The sequence below is a fragment of the Oculina patagonica genome, chromosome 12 (assembly GCF_052425735.1).
Source record: "Oculina patagonica isolate OP01 chromosome 12, crgOcupat, whole genome shotgun sequence".
Lineage (NCBI taxonomy): Eukaryota > Metazoa > Cnidaria > Anthozoa > Scleractinia > Oculinidae > Oculina > Oculina patagonica.
The window spans coordinates 1,131,118-1,147,152 of record NC_135769.1 but is presented as its reverse complement, the minus strand read 5'-3'; the positions used below and the strand labels follow the sequence as shown (position 1 = coordinate 1,147,152).

The window sequence follows — 16,035 nt, the reverse complement described above, 5'->3', positions numbered from 1 at the left end:
TCTATTTCTCTTTGGTAACTGTTTAGTTTTAGTTTTGATTGATAAGATATATCAAACACGTGGGAAAGTGTTTCATCAAAATATAGTGCTATGCATCATTTTCAACTCGCCTTTTAGTTCTTGGAAATGTTCCGATGAAATACTGCCTCTCGTGTTTGCTATGTTATATATCTCAGTGGTTATCATAGAGCAAAGTGAAGAAAGGTCCTATCAGCAATTTTTGACAAGTTCTACTGTTTATTTCAAATAACTCATTGACAAATGACAACAGATTCATGTTACATTTTAACAACATAGAAATTAGGTATTAGTCTTGCTACGTTTCTGTTCCAAAAAAGTGAAATTTAAAAACTAGCCAAAAAAAGTTGATAGGACCTTACTGCGCACAGGCATCATTGAGAGAAATAAAGTATGAGTTTACCAACACAATATTATTTTGCATGAACCAATGTTACATTTGGATTGTGATTGTTCCTATAAATTGTTGCAAAATATTCTTCTTTAGTTCCCAAGAGTAATCAATCAACATCAAATTTCTGATCACAATACAAAGTAATGAGAATTAAAAAAGTAATATTGCATTGATAATGAATTTGTGACATGTAAGGTTGACTCAACTTGCGAGGGAATAGAAAATCTTTAAATTCTGATTATCTTTGTACTTGGATTAAAAAGTTTTGAAGTTGATCAATCTGATTATCTTTGTACTTGGATTAAAGTAATCATGCTTGGTTTGGAAAATAATAAAACCATGAAGCCAAGAGTTGTATAATACAAATTTATTAATTAGAGCAATTGAATCCAAATAAAAAAGGCATTGATTCAGTGGTTTTCTTGTTTATTGTGATCTGGTTTATATTAGTAACACATATTAGGAGTACTCATGAAAAGTGATTTAAAAAGGATTTTTGGCACAGAAAGCAGAGCCGCGCAATCAAATTCATTAAATAGAGCATGCTGATGGCGTGAGCAAATTGCTTTGCCAGAAAAGTCTTTTTTCTTGCGCAGGTTTATTGTTATAAAATGATAAAAACAATATCTCTTTGGTACATGCTTTTAGCTGTGCACTATCAAGATATGGTGCATGTGGGAAGTTTGGAGCTCAGGAAGCTGGAGTTTCTCTCGGCTATCGCCTTGAGCAACTCTTACACTTCTTTTGTTCCTTCCAAACTTCCCGCATTCACCATTACTCGATAGTGCAGGCTAAAGTATGAACCAAATATTTAAAAAGAGCAGTACCGACTAGCCTGCAAGCAGGCTCACTATTTTGGGGATTCTTGATACACGAGTGTGGGAGGCGCGGTGGCCTAATGGTTAGCGTGCTCGCCTCCGAGTCGAATGGCCCGGGTTCGAGGCCTGGCTGGGGCGCTGCGTTGTGTTCTTGGGCAAGACACTTTACTCTCACAGTGCCTCTCTCCACCCAGGTGTACAAATGGGTACCGGCGAATTTACTGCTGGGGGGTAACCCTGCAATGGACTAGCATCCCATCCAGGGGGGAGTAGCAATACTCCTAGTCGCTTAATGCTACAGAAACCGGGATAAGCTCCGGCCTGATGAGCCACTTGGCTCAACAGCAGGCTTTACCTTTGATACACGAGTATCTTGGTAATGAAGCTGCATTCATGAGCTTCCCACCAGCTTGCAAATAGCTTCCCTGTCAAGATATTCACATGTGATATCCCAAATATCTAAGGCTGCTTGCAGGCTACCCAGTGGGCATGGACATGCCACACAGACACACAAAATGAAACAAAGGTGCTTCTGCAGGCTAGCATTTTTACAAGACTTAAAATCATTTTGCCTGAACATAGAAATCATGACAACAAACAAACAAACATTTTATGTTCAGGTTTATTTACAAAAATATGTCAGCTGAAAGACATGATGGAATCTTCTTGTGCGTTCACTCAAAATCTACGACAGACTTTTTGCTGATAGAATTGATATGTTATTGACATGTGGCTATTTTATTCCTATCTATCAATGCTTCCGTACATACGTCCATGCTCTGCTACAGAAGACTTGACCAAAACAATAAATTAAAGTTTCATTAAGACTTCACTGTAGCATTGCAGAACACGTTCTTCCATGAATCCCATGTCCCAAAAAAGTTCATTTTGCCAGGAGAGAGAGTGTCTTCTTCCAAGAGTTCATATGGAGTACTTCATTATTATACTTAGTTAATCGGAAAGCAGGTCGGGTTATTTACACAATCGGTTCCTTTTTTTTCTTTGTTGCTTGCTCTGCTCACACCTGAAAGAGCAAATTATAAATACAATATTAATTTTTGTTTTGTCACATATTTTTCTCCAGAAGTAAAGGGTTAAAACAGAATTTAAGTAAAACCTACCTTTTGTGTATAAAGTCTTTCTGAAAGCTTCTTGTGTAGAGTGGACAGTTCAGATATGCTAAGTGTTGATTCTACCAACTCACATACCTGAGAATTATAATGTATGGGGAACAGGTCATAATTGCGATAAATTATTGAAAATTACAGTAGAATCTCGATTTCTCGAACCTCCAGGGAAAACAAAAATTGCTTCAAGAAATCAGGAAGTTCAAAAAATTGGGGGTAAAACTACAGAGAAATTGCTTCAAGAAATCAGGGCCGGGTTGTTCGAAAGACGATTAACGCTAACCCAGGATTAAAAGATGATCAAGATTTTAATTTCTCTTGTTTTAAAGGGTTTCCCAAAGCTAATATTTTGTTAAGTTTGAGATTGGTCTGTGTCAAAACTGTGGGACAGAAAATATTAACAGAAAACCTCAACAAAATTATATAAAATTGAAATCAAATTTCACGCTAATCCTGGATTAGCTTAATCGTGCTTTGAACAACTGGGCCCAGGAGTTAAGAGAAATGGAGGGTAGGAGAAATTGGGATTCTACTGTAATTTACTCTCACAGGGCTCTCCAACCAGGAGCATAAATGGATAACAGCCAATTTTAATTGTAAGCTTAGGGCAACTTAACAAAAATACAGGGAGGGGGATGGCAGATTTTGGTGCTATGAAAGGTCATTGCATGGGGGGAAGGGGGTCTTGCTAACAACATCCTCCCCTTAATTTGGTACAACATTAATTTGTTACTCACCAGTGTATTGTAGACTGTTATTCTGCTGGCATAGTGAACTATCTTCTGAAGAAGGGACTCGTGAGGTGCTAACATGCTTGAAACACATTTTGGAGCCTGTAAGATAACAGATTGGTACCATTAATGTGATACTGACCCAACTTATTACTTGAACATTGGTGATAAGTTCTCAAACTCATTAATAATTCATCAGATTAAAACAAAGGAAATCATAGCCATGAAGAAGGTTTGGATACCCCGTCTTAATAAGCATAGTTCTTTTACGATTTTATTTCTATGTTTACTCCACCGTTTGTGTTTCAATCAAGAAGATATATCAAACACTCGAGACAGTGTTTCATCCGCTATCCAAACACCTCAAATTTCATCAAAAATACTCTGCTGCACATCTTATTTTCAACTCTCCTCTCGGTAGTTTGGATATCCTTATGAAAAAATGTTACAAGTGCATGTTTGAAATATTACCGGTACATAACACCTACCTTGGCAGATTCTGAAATGATATCTTTTAAAAAGCTAGTAGCCACTGTAAAGTACTGGTGATGGATATCAGCAATATTGACTTCCCAGTCGTGCTGATTTCTTTCTGCTTCTTTGGAAGAACAAGCTGCTGCATGTGTTGATTCTCTTCTGTTGGCTTTAAAAACATAAAACAACACATTATTTTAAATTATCAAATTATGATCATGGTTATAAGTTCACTTATCCTAGGATACCTAAGAAAAAAATATTTGTAACAGTGCAAGGGGTTGAAAAATCACTAGGGGTGGGGGGAGGCAGTGGAATGGTTCACATGACCATGCAGAAATGGCTGCTGAACCTACATGTATTGAGGGGAAACTGCAAATTTGTTATTAAAGTAATGGAAGTTACCTTACTGCTGGAATCTGGGGAAAGATCAAGTTGTTTATAGTGTTGGTCATGAGAGGCGCGGTGGCCTGATAGTGCGCTGGACTCTGGATCCAGCAGTCCGGGTTTGAGCCCTGGCCAGGGTCATCTGCCTCTCTCCACCCAAATGTATAAATGGGTACCAGCAAATTTAATGCTGGGGGTAACCCTGTGATGGACTAGCATCCCGTCCAGGGGGAATTAGAAATACTTGTTAATGTTCCAAAATGACGCTAAATGGCGGTATAAAACTGCTCCGACGTTTCGGCAATACTGCCTTCTTCAGGGTGGCACGAAGAAATCCACCCTGAAGAAGGCAGTATTGCCGAAACGTCGGAGCAGTTTTATACCGCCATTTAGCGTCATTTTGGAACATTAACAATTATTTCTAGCATAAAAGACGCTACGCAGTTTTCAACTATTATTAACTGGAATTAGAAATACTCCTAGTCACTTCATGCTAAAGAAACCGGGATAAGTTCCAGCCTGATGGACCACTAGGCAGGAATGCAGACTTAACTTACCTCACAGTGATGGCCAGTACATGTAGACCTGTGGTGGTAGGTAAGCAAAGCTGTTGGTCACACCTTTTACCATTGCACACTTAACAAAGTACAAATTTAATTACCTTCTGTTTCATCAGCCACTTCATCTGGTGGCTTGTTATCCTGATCAGCTGATTTTTGTAATTTTTCTCCTGACTCAGCACTTTCTTCATTCTGTACACAACTTGTACTTGTTGAAGGTTGAGCATCTGAACAGTGGACTGTGTTTGCATTGTCTGTGTCATTTTTAAGATTGCTAAATGTATCTTCATTGCTTATACTCCTTTCAAACTTATGTTCATCATTTTCTGTGAATGAAAGCCTGTTAATACTGCTCTTGCTTCTTTTCCGATGAATCTTGCATGAATATCCTAGAAGACCTAGGAGAACCTTCATAATTCTTGGATCTGCAAAAAAATTAAAACATACCACTTTAAAGATATACCTAACTGGCTAAAGTTGAACCTTGCTATATCGAGCAGCCTCTCTAATTATTTAATATTTTGGCCTCTTCTAGTGACAACTAATCATACATGTGCCTAGTTTCATTTGAATCAAACTTGTACAGCAGTAATTACTACCTAGTATCATAGGTATGCAATGCATCCAAAGGACTGCAGCTACATCGAGGAGCATTGGAGAGGCTGAACTATGGATAAGCTCTCTCGTTTTTTGGTCTCCCCACTACTTTTTCTTTGTAACCAAATATAATGATTAATTAATTAATTAATTCCTTTGAGGGGCAAATAAACAAAACTCATAACCATCTGCACACATTGCATGCCTATGAAGATTTGAAATGTCTGAGGTGAATTCTGTGAACCAGTTGGAAGCATGACTACTAAGAAGAGTTAAACAAAATTATGATTAATATCACAATACAACAGAGCTTAATTACCCTTTTCCATGGCTGTCAGAACAGTGATTGGATCTGCCACAAGAATGACATTCATCACTGAGAAGGATTCAGTCAGTGACACTTCACGGCCAACAATTATTCCTCCTTCATCATGTCCACACTCAGCAATAAAATGACACAGTAGTGGGACAACAGATACACAATTCACTGAAAAGAGAAACAGGAGGAAAATCGTGATTGAACAAGTTTTTACAATGTATAAATGAAACAAGATTAAATGGCTTGTTGAATAGTAGGTGTACATGGTGCGCTAATGATCCAGAGTCAAAAGTACAGTAGCCTGATGGCCCTCTTCCTTGTGTTTGTTGGACAAGGCATGTATGTTACTGTCAAAGTGCCTCTCTCAACTCAGGGGTGGTGAAACCTAGCAACTGCATGGCAATGCAGGAAAGCCAGGTAGGAAATGCGGTGATAATGTAGTTTGCTTGGCTTGGATTATTAAGGTAGACTCTCTGCACAAGCCTTGCTATTCCTCTCTGTTTTGACATTCGCTCCAGGCCTCTCATTGGAAGACTGCCCAAGTTCACAAAAAATACAACTGTTTTTCAGTCTATATTTAAGGCCAGGCCTAGCAAAGGTGTTTTCAATAGATTTTTTTGTACAGTTTATTAACTGACCTAATCCTCTGACACCTTGTTCCACAGTGGACACCATTTGAAGAATGTGAAAAAGGGTCTCGACAATATGCAATTGCTCAGATCTGTATAAAGAAAAAGAAATGAAATAAATTTTGGACCTTTGACAAATAATGACATTGTTATCAGAGGATCCTGAGAAGGGGGGGGGGGTATAAATCCCATTTTAACAGCCCAAATCCCATTTCCCACCCTCTTGTTTTCCCAAATTGTCAAAATCCATGTCCCAGTTCTATTGTTTTTCTGTCAGTGATTCCCATTCTCAGTAACCAAATCCCAGTCCCAGTGACCAAAATCCCATTTTTCCAATGAAAATCTACCCAAATCCCAGTTCCCATTTTACCCCTTCAGGACTCTCTTGTAAATACAAAAATACTATTTTTTATTTATATAACAATGGAATCTGGACCCCCTGATAACTCATACCAAAAGTCGCTTCCTTTCTCTCCATTGAACATCGCAATGTTATCCCTGATTTTTTGAGCACCCCGATTTCTCGAACCAGTTATTGTTTCCCTTGGTGGTTTGAGAAATTGTAAAGCAGCTAGTATAGAGATTGTTTACTGTAAGGACACGTATGCAGTACATTATCATTATCATCAGAGAAAAAAGTTACCTCATATGCATCTGTTTCATGGCTTCACAAACAGCAGTAACTAAAGGCAGGTCGGCCCAAGTCCTTAACATTTCATCACTTGAATCAAGCACCTTATCCACTACCTGGGAACAGTTGGTGAGGAGATCCACTACAAAACAACAAGATAAAACTTTACATGAAACAAAATGACTGTTAGTTACGACAATTTAGAATAATAACTTTCAGTCTTAGGAATAGAGTGTTACTTAAGATTAGCATCCGCCAACAGTCTTCAATGAAGTACTTTTTTACCTTGTATTGTAGACTGTTGGTGGATGCTATTCTTTATTCTGATTCTTTGTATCTTACCATTCAAAGAGTTCTCCAAAATGTAAATGAAGTTCTTGAAGACTGATTCAGTCTCCAATACTGCCATCCATTGTGACTCTACTTCATCATTACTTAAACAGACATGAATCAGCCTGAATGGAACGAAAATTAAAAAACATTAAAAAACATTTGCAATAAGATGATATGTCAAGGCAAAAAATAGATGTGTGTCTCCCTTATAACTTGTACTTCAACCATCTCATTTGTCATCACATTCCAAAACTCCACTCCAAGAGAGAGCAGTACCAGAGACTTGAACAACATTAAATTTAACAATTATCCTACAAAATCGCGCAGGCCGTAGGCCGAGTCGGCTAAAATCAGACGATATTCCGCAAGATTGAGCAGGATAATTGTTTTATTATTCAACAAATTGTCAACGAAACACATTTTGCAGATAGAAAAACTGTAATTATGCAGGGCTTTACAAGACTTCGGACGAATTTTCGCAACCTATGTATATGGCAGGATATCTGTTATGTACGGATGACAGATAACGTTAACAATTTAACCTTATATGGGCAGTGCGTGCAGTTGTTGAATAATAACAAAACTCATCTGTAGAGGTAGGAGCAGACCACATTTACCTGGTAACCTCCACCAGAACTGGAGCATCAGGTTCATCAAGCAATACTGTCACAATGTCACTGAAAAAATTAACAAATAATACACAATTATCAGAGTAAAAATAGCTTTTAGCTATTAAAGTGGAATTCCACATTAAATTAAGTATCTTGTTCAAATTTGGGGAGGTGAGCGCTCTCACCACTGTGCCATCAGTTCCTTCTCCCTCTGTGGGGAATTGGCCAGGAACTACATAACAATAAGAGCACTGAAGATAAAATAATGTACTATATATACAGTCTTTGTAACACTACAAAACACTTACACAAGATCTTTATTCCTCATCATCTTCACACAAACGCCATGGCTACAGGCCATATTTGCCAGAATGCCAACACAAATTTCCTGTCATAAAGAACAAACACCATCTATTGTCATTTTTGTGATCTGTCTAGAGAGGTGATTAAAAAAAATTAATGAAATTCATAAACATACCAAATTCAGAGAACTCAATAAGCTTAATCTATTGGGGCCTGGATTTTTTTTTTTTTGGAAAAAAATGAATGTTTAAGACATCATGTTTTGTGAAAATTTTGCTCAGGAGTGAGCACAAATCACAATCTTGGGACAGTTTTTGGATGGGAAAGTGACCTAACTCTTTTGACTTTCTGTTTTTATTTTATTTTATTTTTTGCTTTTCTTTCTTCACTTTTCTTATGTTTTTGCTACAGTTGTTGGCCTTCTACCGGGCTTGCCTTCAGTTTAAGAATTTCTGAGAAAGCATCAACAAGACGGAAAATTCCTACAGAGTAGCCAAGGGTAGAAGATGGAAATTTTACTGAGATTTTCACTCAAACTTCTAAGCGATTTCGTATGTTTGAGCTCAATTAACCCAATCACTGCGCTTTGGGTATTATTAGGAAGATCTTTTCCTCCTGTAGTGTTTTTACACTAGAGACGTGTTAGCTATCTTGACAAGCTTTGGCAAACATGTTGTTGTTCATCTGGTTATAATGATAATGATAATGCATTTATATAGCGCATTTTCCATATATATATGTTCAAAAGCGCTTTACACATACTGTAACTTAAGATACAATTGTAAAGGCCAGACCACAACACCGGGAGCTTCGTGCCCTACTCTTTGCGAATAGTGTGTGGGTTCTTTAACGTCCCCTGTTAGAAGACTGAAGATACAGGAGACGGGACCTACGGTTTATTGTCCTTTTCCGAGAAGACAAGAACGTCTAACCATTTGCAGATGTAATTACAAAGGCAGCACATTCTCCTCAGTTATTTTAAGACCCTGAGTGTTGGTCCGGTCTGGGGTTCGAACCCACGACCTCCCGCACAGCAGTCCGGCGCTCTACCAACTGAGCTAACCAGGCGGCGGTTAATTTTCTCTAGTATAACTTAGACGGGCACAAGATGGTAACACATCCAGACAAGCTACCTTTTCTAATTCACCTTTCAAGATACATTTCCAAAAGAAGCTTATCTAGACGGGTAACTTGTCTTGTGTCCATCTAAATACTGGAGAAGCTTAACCAGACAAAATACAAAATGATTGCCAAAACTCGTCCAGATGGGTAACACATCTCTATCTAGTGTAAAAACAACCATTGAGTGTAAATGATGCCTTTTTGGTCAAAGGTGATGACATCAGAAGTGGAACAAAGGTCAACGCTTCTCACCGCCAGTTTCGGCCGGCACATGCATCAATAACATCAACAAGTTAAATAAAATATACAGTAATCGTTACACTTACAGTGACTCTTGCATTTTGTGACTTTAGTACAGCATCCAGAAGGACTTCAGTTGTGTCCATTTCTTCTAAAAATGCAGCAACATCCTACAATGTAAAGTACTTTACATGTAAGGCTTCCCAATTGTACAAACAATTACAACAGTCGAACCCCTATTATGTATAGAGCAGTCACCTAAAAAGCAGGCGTAGCCATCTTTTGCCCGTCCCGATGAGGGTTGTTTTTGTCCCTATTTTTTTCAGCCAGAAAGAATGTGATGTAGGAAGTTTAGCTTTGTTTTCACCAAACTACTCACTGACAAGAGTCCAAAATTGAAGGCGACGACTAACAAAATCATTCAAACACAAGTTTGTTGTTGTCTTCATGTGATTCCGTGATTCCTTTCCATGCTATTTTGCATTGAAATAACATGTCGTTTAAAAAAGGCCTTACACTAATTTCTTTGGAGCAATTGCAGAATACCCCGCATCTCTAGCTACACGGTGCAGCTGCCTACTGGTCTACGCGTCTGCACCGTCGAAATTTATTCCAAGTCCTGGAAGTTTACTCGATAAGTGGCTACGCGTCTACGCGTCTACACCGTCGAAATTTATTCCAAGTCCTGGAAGTTTACTCGAGAAGTGGCTACGCGTCTACGCGTCTACACCGTCATAATTTATTCCAAGTCCTGGAAGTTTCATGGCAAAGTGGCTACGCGTCTACGCGTCTACACCGTCATAATTTAGGTCAAACTGGTAATTACCTGCGGAAACAACCCAAAAAATAAACTTTCTGCACTTTTTTTTCTAACTTAAAACTTTACGCAAATCTTCAGCCCCCCCCCCCAAAAAAAAAACTTTACCCTAACCCTAACCCTAAAGCTAACCCTAACACTAACCCTAAAACTAACCCTAACCCTAAAGCTAACCCTAACACTAACCCTAAAACTAACCCTAACCCTAATCCTAAAGCTAACCCTAACCCTAACCCTAAAGCTAACCCTAAAACTAACCCTAACACTAACCCTAAAACTAACCCTAACCCTAAAGCTAACCCTAAGACTAATAAATTGAGCTCTTAAATTGAGCTGTGTTGATATTTAAATTAAAGTAAAACTTCCTTTATAAGTATTGTAAGTTTTATTTGTGTTTGTTCAACAAAGAGTAGACTAAACGCGTAGCCGCGCAGCCATAAAAAAATCATTCTTCTCCAGTCCTTTCGCCACGAACGCTACTTTTGTACCCAGTGCTCACTCCGACGGCGCAGCCATTTTTCGGTGGCTACGCAGAGAACCTTCAGTTGCGGGGTATTCTGCAATTTAGCCATTTCTTTCGAACCCCTATTAAGAGGCCAACCTCCATTAAGCGACCACTTACCATTTCCCTGAGGGTGGCCGCTTAATGGGTTTTTACTGTACTTCAATTACTCCTCCACCTCACCCCACCCCTGAAGGGTTTCACATGTCACGCATTCTCAAATATACAAACAGCTTTCCAATTGACAATAACATCTCCAAAACACGAAGAATTTGGACGTATTTTCTTCTTTCGATTACTTACATTATTCATGGACATGTCCCAAAGTTCGCACAGCTCTCCTTCAAAAGCTTCGCTCAACTCGTGCGAATTTTCTTCCTCGCGCGGCGAGGCATGTTCCTCGTTTTCTCCACCTTCGGAGTCTTCCGTACTGATCTGAAGGGATTGTACTAACTTCATGAGCGTTCCCAAGACCCACTTCTTGCTATAAACTGTTTCGCCAATATTGTCGTACTGTATTAGCTCGATTTCTTCCGCAGATAGCCGAGGAGGGGACGGATTTCTGTCTGCCATCTTTGTATCTCTTGAGCTTTCGCGCAGATCGCGGTCTTCAGTTGTTCGGAAAGCCGTTCGGAAATCTTCGGAAGCGTTCGACAGCTCCGAGATAAAGTCCTGTCCAGTCTCTCAAGCGAAAAGAACGCCTTGAGGAACAACACGAACAACACCACAAAGAGCCAAAATGGCGGCGGAGAATGTTGTTGAAGGCAGTAGCGCTTTGAAACGAAAACTCGAGGAAGGTGAGACACAGAAAACAAAAGATGAAGACCTGGCCTCGCCACCAGCTAAAATTCGAGCGACAGACGACAAAACAAGCGAGACAGGTCCGTCCAAACCAAGTGTTGAACATGATGTGGCAAGCGCTGGAACTTCAAATCAAACTACTTTAGATAGCAGCAGTGAAGCGTATGATGAAAGAGAGAAAATGCAGTAAGTGCATAGAATAAGTTTACTTAACAAATGGATCGGTGATACAACTTTAGTATTTGAATGAACACTTTATTCTTGTTGACCAGGTGATAAGGCAGCAAATGCTGTCACACAGCTGTCTACATGTACAAGAATACATGAGGTTACCCTCTAGATCCCAGGGCTGCAAATGAGTTTTTTCACTTGAGAGGACATATGTCCTACTAAGACACCTTCTTGGTCGGACAAAACAAAATTGTGGTCTGACAGATTTTCATTCATTGTTGCCGTAAAACGATTTATGATCAAAAAATTGACTGGACATTATGTCTGACCGCACTTGGGATTTCTTCGGACATAAGCAAATTTTGGTCCGCCAATGTCCGATGACCAACTGTTATTTGCAGCCCTGTGATCCATTTGGTTTTGACAACCACAAAAATGTAGAAAGTCTGACAGTGGGCCAAAGGGGGGTTCCCCCAGAGGGGGAGGGAAGGGGAGGATAGCGAGTTTCACCAGAGACTATCACATTAATGCAAACTTGGAGTGTCACGGCATAAAATCACCATACTGACAACTTAATGCTACAGAGACCCTAACCTAAGTATAATACTTAGTTAGGCATTTTAGAGGGTCAGGTAATCAAAGGAAAGTGGGGAAGGAATGCCTAATACTCAAGTTACAGCAATCCTAGAGGTGATGGTTTCAACTGGAATATTAGAAATCTCTCTTCCAAGGTATGGAAGAAGCGTACCGCAGTGTGAGACATTTGTTTCTTCATGCTATGAAAGTGCAACTTTTAAATTGTTTGGCAACTCAAAATGCTGGGGGTAACCTGTGATAGACTAGCATCCCACTCAGGGGGGAGTAACAATTCTTTTAGTCAATTCAAGCTACTGAAACTAGCCTACGTGTAGCCGTACCCCCCCCCCCCTGAAAAAAAGTGAAAGGGGGGTACGGCAACTGTAAGCTATACTAAAACTGGAATTTAGTACCAGCAATATGGACCATCAGTTTCCTGTGATCCTCAGGATAAGAACAGAATAATTACCATTTCTTAATTGTTTAATTAGGAGATAATTATTTCTCTTTGGCAGATTGCTTGTGTCTTCGTTCTCAGAGGAACAACTGAACCGCTATGAAATGTACCGAAGAGCAGCTTTCCCCAAGGCAGCTATAAAACGGGTAAAATAAGGAATATTATTCTTCTTGTTTCAAAACTACAACAAACTACAACAACAAGTAGAAATTGTATTTAAACACTGTTACTTTGTAAGAAAGTTGTAAAACCCACAAGGATAATTTATTATACATATGATGTCTCTGCAAAGCAGTATACCAAACGTTCAGTTTGTTTCTTACTCTTCTTGTCCCTCCAGTTGGGCTTCAAAGTTACTCTTTGACCACTCTCATTTGAATTAAATGGGCACTTGAGAAAAATAGCTTCATAGACACAGTTTCCACATGCTTGACTTTTTTGTTTGTTTCCAACACATAACTCCCTGTCTAAAAAAATCATCTCAACAGGCAGATTTTACTGACCATTTTTTTCCAAAGGAAATAGCCCTGATAAAATTTCTGTATTTTTTTGCAGCTCATGCAAAGTGTAACAGGAGGGACATCAATCCCTCCAAATGTGGTCATAGCCATGGCAGGAATAGCCAAGGTCTTTGTTGGAGAGGTTGTAGAGGAAGGTATGTTGCCACTTGAGAATGACTTTTGCAGGTTTTTATCATTATCAAATTCGCCATGCAGGGCTGATTAACTAAGGGCTTAACTTTTACAGTTCCTGTGCTGATGTGTAATCACTACCTTAATCATTCCATCGACCCTTCAATGAGGCCCTGCCAGGTCTGTAAGTCACTTGTCTGAATTTCAAAATATCCGGTGCTTGTTTCATTTGTCATTCTAGGCCTATTTGCCACTTGTCGGAATTCGGCGAGAAAGGTTATTGTTTTTGCAATTTCATTTTACATGCTGTCACTACTTTTTGGGCCATGTCTCCTATCAGAATTTACCCCCTCCTGGAAGGGCCTCCCCTCAATGTTGCCTCCAATTCTTCCTTGAGAAATGTCAAGTACCCTCCCTGTTTGCTGTGGGACATTAAATAAGTGTTATTGTTTCTGATTCACAGCTTGTGATACTATGGAGCAGTGTAAAGATAAGGGTCCCATACAACCAAAACATCTGAGAGAAGCTGTTAGAAGACTTAAAAGAAAGGGTCTTGTTCCGAATACAAGATATCAGAAACGACTATTCCACAGGTGAAGTTTAAATGCATCATGTAGCAGCAAATGAAAACTCATGGCGCTTTCCAATTGTCGGAACTGGCCGGCCGGTCCGGTAGCTTGAAGAACAGAATTCCGTTGTTAGTCAGATTTGTCCTGTCAAATCAGTCAATACATAAATATTATACATTGCTGTGGTGGATTTGTCGGAAAATCTCGTTAAAAAGGCCTATTTCCCAGGGGGTACTCTGACTTGTAAATAACGGGGATGATCGAATGAACGCAAAACTCAGGACCCAAAAAACTCTTCCGACATTATCCAAAAATCCCTGGACCAAAAATCCCAGAATCGAAAATTCAACCCAAAAATCCTCGTCATCCCCGTCATTCCGTTCCCCCCCCCCCCCTGGGGCCTATTTCACATTTAAAACCACCGGGTCGGCCGGCTGGCCAGTTCTGTCTAATGGAAAGCGCCCTTAGTTTTCTACAAGTTTCGATTTTTTTTTTTTTTGAGACCAAGAATGGAGAAATAGACTTTCTCGTCTAATTTTCGAAGCTAACACAGGATTAATTTCTTTTGTAGATGAATTTTAGAACACCTGTAGTCCTGAGAGATCAAAACAACCCGTCCGGCAGTGCGGGATTTTCCTCGAAATAGAGGAAGCTCGTAATTGTACAGATTTATGTATTGCGAAGTTCTAAGGAAGTCCAAGTGCCCTACGAAGTAAACTTGGATTTTTCAGATGGAAGAATTGGAAAAGCAGGCAATAGGACAGTCGTGAAAGCCAACGTCTGAAAACAGCGTTATGCTGTGGAACAGGAGAAGGAAGTAAAAGCTTTGTTGCCAGAATCGCACAAGCCATTCTCGACTTTATAACTTAATTGCATTCTCGCCAAAGTTTAAAAACTTTAAATTTATAAAAATGTATATTATTAAAAAAGTGTCTAAAAAAATGTATGTTTTAAAATTATAAAAGAAATGTGATCATATTTAAGGCGGGACTAAACGTGAATTTCGGTAAAATTCTAAGAGGTTTAAAGAGGTGGTAGAGGAAAAAATATTTTTTGGAACACCACCAGACAGTTGACCCCCACGCAAGAGCACCCCAGGTTTTCAGGGGACTGTTTTGGTCTCCATCTGCTACACTCTTTTTATTTTACAAGAATCTAGTTTATAAGAATATCGAGGCTGAAATTTGCGAATTTTTAAGAATATTTTAAGAATAAACCCGAGGCTGAAGTTTTGAAAAGAATATAGTTTTTAGTTGAAACAAAATCAGGTATTTTCATTTCCGTCACTTAATCTCTGTGAGGAATGCTTTGTTTAAAGCCAAAACGGCCAGGCTGCAACGAAAAGCAATGGTACATGTGCACAATGTAACACGATACAGATCTGGACACCAAACACTTGTAACTGATTACCCAATACTTGCTAAAACGGAAATGGCAAACGGTATTTTCTAAGAATGTTCATAAGAATATTTTCAGCCTAAAATCGGCAGAAAAATAAGAATATTCAGCCTGGGTCGGAAAAACTGTATTCTTTAATCCTTTGAGAAAAACTATTTCCTGACTTCTTCAAGCTGGAAGTTGAACCATGGGTTACTGTGCAGCCTGCCCTAGTTTACGCGCGTTTATTTTTCCTGCCATCGTTCCACTCGGGTCGTCTACTCACCCACCCACCCTCCAACCAGGATTTGCGCTGACGGACGAAAAACAAAGCTCTAACATTTCAGGCAAAATATTTTTCCCGCCAGTTTTTACTTTCGCTACTCGCGCAATGGTCTCCAAGAAAATCGTTCCTTATCCAGCTCATGGGTCGGTTCATTATTAGCAGCCTGTAAAGAGCCTCTTCTCTACAAAGATCAATTTAGCAAAAACGACCGTTTTTTCACTGGCGCTCTTTTTTAGCTTCATGCTTAACGGACTAAATGAATATACAGTTGCTTAGTGCAACTCTTTGTTTGAAATTAAAACTTTCTAGGGGCTTTTTACACGAAACCGGAATGAATTTCATTCCAGAACGAGTTCATTCCATCCTTGTATATTTCTATATTTCTCTGGATCTGTTTACATGACACCAAGACGAAATTTCTATCCCTCAAAAGTCTTCCCGGAATGAGTTCATTGCGGTTTGAAATGTTCGTTCGGGTATGCCATCTCATTCTGGTATCAAAACGAACTCCGTTCCGAGATGAGACCGCATCTCATGAAACCGCATAGAGAGG

The 16,035-nt window shown here is 39.3% G+C and overlaps 2 protein-coding genes across 4 annotated transcripts; one reads left to right on the top strand and one right to left on the bottom strand.

Annotated features, from left to right (window-relative positions):
• Window positions 1-1,834: 1,834 nt before the first annotated feature.
• Window positions 1,835-11,276, bottom strand: LOC144632902 (protein saal1-like). 2 transcript variants are annotated; one of them, XM_078491663.1, is made up of 13 exons: window positions 10,917-11,276; window positions 9,381-9,464; window positions 7,938-8,017; window positions 7,636-7,695; window positions 7,028-7,140; window positions 6,698-6,827; window positions 6,064-6,146; window positions 5,426-5,593; window positions 4,611-4,934; window positions 3,577-3,731; window positions 3,095-3,190; window positions 2,332-2,438; window positions 1,835-2,230 (listed from the first exon to the last, which is right to left on the bottom strand). In XM_078491663.1, the coding sequence occupies exons 1-12, from the start codon at window positions 11,184-11,186 to the stop codon at window positions 2,337-2,339; spliced, it is 1,665 nt and encodes a 554-aa protein (XP_078347789.1). In that variant the 5' UTR covers window positions 11,187-11,276; the 3' UTR covers window positions 1,835-2,230; window positions 2,332-2,336. The 2 variants fall into 2 exon arrangements, with proteins under 2 accessions (XP_078347789.1, XP_078347790.1); XM_078491664.1 differs by having other exon boundaries at window positions 1,835-2,254; window positions 2,352-2,438; window positions 10,917-11,274.
• A 59-nt stretch (window positions 11,277-11,335) lies between these two features.
• On the top strand, window positions 11,336-15,352 carry LOC144632966 (transcription initiation factor TFIID subunit 11-like). 2 transcript variants are annotated; one of them, XM_078491722.1, is made up of 5 exons: window positions 11,336-11,600; window positions 12,677-12,764; window positions 13,174-13,273; window positions 13,714-13,843; window positions 14,391-15,352. In XM_078491722.1, the coding sequence occupies exons 1-5, from the start codon at window positions 11,353-11,355 to the stop codon at window positions 14,392-14,394; spliced, it is 570 nt and encodes a 189-aa protein (XP_078347848.1). In that variant the 5' UTR covers window positions 11,336-11,352; the 3' UTR covers window positions 14,395-15,352. The 2 variants fall into 2 exon arrangements, with proteins under 2 accessions (XP_078347848.1, XP_078347847.1); XM_078491721.1 differs by lacking the exon at window positions 14,391-15,352 and having other exon boundaries at window positions 13,714-13,872.
• The last annotated feature ends 683 nt before the right edge of the window (window positions 15,353-16,035 follow it).

What these genes read in the sequence shown, in the direction of transcription:
- LOC144632902 (XM_078491663.1), bottom strand. Translation starts at nt 11,186, where the DNA reads ATGGCAGACAGAAATCCGTCCCCTCCTCGGCTATCTGCGGAAGAAATC. An exon ending in CACAAAATGCAAGAGTCACT is followed by an intron (nt 8,018 to 9,380) that starts GTAAGTGTAACG and finishes TCTTTATGACAG; the next exon opens with GAAATTTGTGTTGGCATTCT. An exon ending in TCTGACAGCCATGGAAAAGG is followed by an intron (nt 4,935 to 5,425) that starts GTAATTAAGCTC and finishes ATTTTTTTGCAG; the next exon opens with ATCCAAGAATTATGAAGGTT.
- LOC144632966 (XM_078491722.1), top strand. Translation starts at nt 11,353, where the DNA reads ATGGCGGCGGAGAATGTTGTTGAAGGCAGTAGCGCTTTGAAACGAAAA. An exon ending in CCAAGGCAGCTATAAAACGG is followed by an intron (nt 12,765 to 13,173) that starts GTAAAATAAGGA and finishes ATTTTTTTGCAG; the next exon opens with CTCATGCAAAGTGTAACAGG. An exon ending in TGGAGAGGTTGTAGAGGAAG is followed by an intron (nt 13,274 to 13,713) that starts GTATGTTGCCAC and finishes TCTGATTCACAG; the next exon opens with CTTGTGATACTATGGAGCAG.